The sequence below is a fragment of the Humulus lupulus genome, chromosome 3, assembly GCF_963169125.1.
Source record: "Humulus lupulus chromosome 3, drHumLupu1.1, whole genome shotgun sequence".
In the NCBI taxonomy this organism is placed as follows: domain Eukaryota; kingdom Viridiplantae; phylum Streptophyta; class Magnoliopsida; order Rosales; family Cannabaceae; genus Humulus; species Humulus lupulus.
The window spans coordinates 51,611,833-51,615,324 of NC_084795.1; the positions used below are offsets into that span (position 1 = coordinate 51,611,833).

Here is a 3,492-nt window from a genome sequence, read left to right on the forward strand (position 1 = left end):
CTTGTTGGGAAAAAAGACAAACTTCCCAAGCGCATTAGAAACAATAAAGAGGTAAATAAATTTATTCGGTTTGGTAAATTCACCTGACCCACAAAGAGAAATCTTTTTCACTTCAAACTTCAATATTACATACACTGAAACTCTCTCAATCTCTCCACCCAAAACTCAATACAACATTTGCTTCTCACTCTTTCACTCTACAAACTCACTCTCACCACTCTACAAACTCACTCTCATACTCTCTTCAAAACCCACACTACTCTCTCTTCAAAACTCATTCTCATAACACTGTAAATCTAAAACTTGGCCAATAAGACAATTTGACCAACAAGACTCCTTTCACATTCACATTAGAAAGCTCCTTAATTGGGCTCCTTTAATTAGATCACTTTAATTAGCCCACCTAATATAAAATATTAGCTGGAATAATTGTCTTAATTTGTTAGACACAATTATTAAAAATAACCCAACAAAAAGTTCATATATATTGTAGTAAAATAAATACATAAATCTCCATTAACACAAATTGAAACTACTTTCCCAAAAAAGAATTCTAGGCATAAAGTAAGATTAAGTTTGAAGAAGACTAGTGATTGGGGTCCTCCTTAGTATGTACCGGCCGGGGTGTATAAACAAGGGAGGTCAATAGGGATTTTTGCTATAAAATTAAAATAAAGAAGATTAGTGAGTTATATTTCTGGACATGCTTCGAAGAAACGAGGAGCTTCGGGTAACCTCTCTGAGTGGTTTATCCGTGAATCTGATCAAATTATAGGCGAACCCACCAAGTATGGTTCCAATAGTTGGGCCTATTATGTAAATCCATAATCCATTGTAAGTTTTCATTATAACAGCTGGCCCAATACTCCTTGCTGGATTCATCGATGCCCCCGTTACTGGCCTGCATTGCAATGCATATTGAATTTCAACAATTTCCTATTATATATTATGGCTAAATATAGTCGTATATACATATATTGTGAAAATGAGAATCATTAATTAATTATACCCGGCAACGAAGACATTTAGAAGTATTGTCATCCCCACAGCAATTCCTGCTAATTCTCCAATCTAGAGAAAGAAAAAAAAAACTTTTAAAAGAACATTTCACTTGTAAAAAGTTTAAATCAATGGTCAAATTAATGGACAATCATTAAGTACTAGGGAAGGTGATGAAATGTTATAAGCCATGCATGCATGTCCAAAAAAAGAAATAAAAAACCAAGTTTCCAAGGGTTGGTTAGATATTATCTATGAAATGATATGATTTTGTAGAATGAAAATAGTACGAGGGAGAATGATGATAATGAATAATGAGAAGGAAGAGAGAGAGATGAGTAATTACGTACAGCTCTATTATCTGTGGCAACGCCAGATATAACGAACATCAAGAGAAAGGAGATGAGAATCTCAAAAACAAGAGCTTGGACATTCGATCCAACTGGAAGTGTTCCAAAGTAAGCATCCTCAGTTACGTCGAATAGAAGGTACAACGTTCCACTCGCTAGAATTGCCGCTATTATCTGTGCGATTATGTACAGAGGCAACTGTACATTATCATAATATGATATGCACCATTAACAACTCACATTTACATTAATCATTAACAAAAAAAAACAAAAAGTTATATTGAAGAAAGTTGAGTTGCCTCAGTGAGAGGGAAACGGCGGAAAATGGCGAAAGTAATGGTGACAGACGGATTGAAGTGAGCGCCGGAGATATGGCCGACGGAATAAACCATGACCATCACAATCAATCCCCAAACCACACAAATCCCTGGGAACGTTACAGAGCCGTGAATCTTGTTCACCACCACTGATCCACACCCCAATAATACAACGAAGTACGTTCCTATCACCTCTGCAATTATCTGATAATACATCACACATTCATACCACCTCATATTAATTAATCAATACACACTACTTATATTATTAAGATATGTTGAACATAATTATTTATAGATAAAGTACAGTACACACCTTTTGGAGTAGCTTAACAACCTCATTAGAAGAGCATAGCCCAAAATTTGCATTGCTTTGAGTATCATCACCATTACCTTCTTCAATCTTTGATAGGTTTCTTGATGAAGACATTTTCTACCAAATTATAAGACTTTCAATAATCTCAGGTAGAAAAATGTCAATGTATGTTGTGAAAAGATTACAAAGCAGATAGCAAAGCTTAAATGTAGCAACATTTTCTCGTTTGGAATTATAAATGAGTGGTTAACCTATTTTAGAGGATAGCTGATGGAACCAATACATTCTATACTTTTCATTCTCTGATGTTTTTTATTTTTATTTTCTTTTGAGCTCCCTTCATAATTTATTCCTTTTTAATTTTATCATCTCGACAACTTTTAAACCGCTAATCATGTGATTAGTTACACAGGCAGTTATTATTTACCCATGGTTTGTGATTAAAGTAGCTCTCCAATTCCACAGATTTTACTAACATTTTATTATTTCATTTGAAAATTATTTTTTAAGTAAATAGAAATAATCAAACCAGTTGTTATCAGTAAGTTCCGGGGGCTGAATGGGTCAATGCTTGGACAAGTGTTAAAGCTTCGGTCAGTACTTCTCAGCCAGTGTTTTCAATCAAATTAGTGTCTGTGATCAATATTGGGCTCGCCTTACAAAGCCTGATATGGGCCAATGGATACATTTGTGTTCATCAACACGTTATTATGAAAACTTAGAATATTGCCATTTCGTAGGGCTACTCAGTCGTCTCTTATAGGAATGGAGCTTATTATGAAGAGTTTATCAAATATAATTTATCAACTAAAATGTAGCTTATTAACATAATTAGTCAATTATTAACCTGATTTTTCAATTTAAAATAATATCAATTTATTTTAATGTTAATGCCAAAAAATAGCACATAAGCAATGGACTATTTTAATTAAAACAAAGTAAAAGCAATATACAATACACGTTTATTTAGTTTTATTTAGAAAATATATTAGTTTATATTTATTTATTTATTTAATTGGCATATAAATTTTAAATAGATAAACAATGTCATACATTGTAAAAGAATGATATAAACATATTAAAAAAAAACTAAACCAAAATATTGTCTATAATTTAAAAAAAAATGATTTAAACCAATGATCCGTTATATACACACTTTATATAAAAAATTTGTAGATAATGAAATTTTTTTGTTGTTTTAACGGTTTTTTTTTTAATTTTAACGGAATATTCTAAATATTAACAGAATATACCTTTAAAACTAATTAAAAATTTATATTTATTAATTATATTAATATAAATTTAAATATTATAGAATATCATTATTATAATAATATTTAATATAAGACTATATGTCTAATAATTATATTAATACAAATTTAAATTCAAATGTTATAAAATATCATTATTATATTAATATATAATACAAACTAGATATTTAATAATTATATTAATGTAAATTAAAATATTATTATGATAATAATATATAATCCTTATTTTTTACTAATTA

General features: G+C 30.2%; 1 protein-coding gene across 1 annotated transcript; it reads right to left on the bottom strand.

The window, feature by feature from the left end:
• Positions 1–462: 462 nt before the first annotated feature.
• Positions 463–1,941, bottom strand: LOC133821115 (probable aquaporin NIP-type). The gene is made up of 4 exons (XM_062253604.1): positions 1,649–1,941; positions 1,350–1,547; positions 1,010–1,071; positions 463–901 (listed from the first exon to the last, which is right to left on the bottom strand). Exons 1-4 carry the CDS (start codon positions 1,901–1,903, stop codon positions 682–684), a joined length of 735 nt encoding a protein of 244 aa, XP_062109588.1. The 5' UTR covers positions 1,904–1,941; the 3' UTR covers positions 463–681.
• Between the last annotated feature and the right edge of the window lie 1,551 nt (positions 1,942–3,492).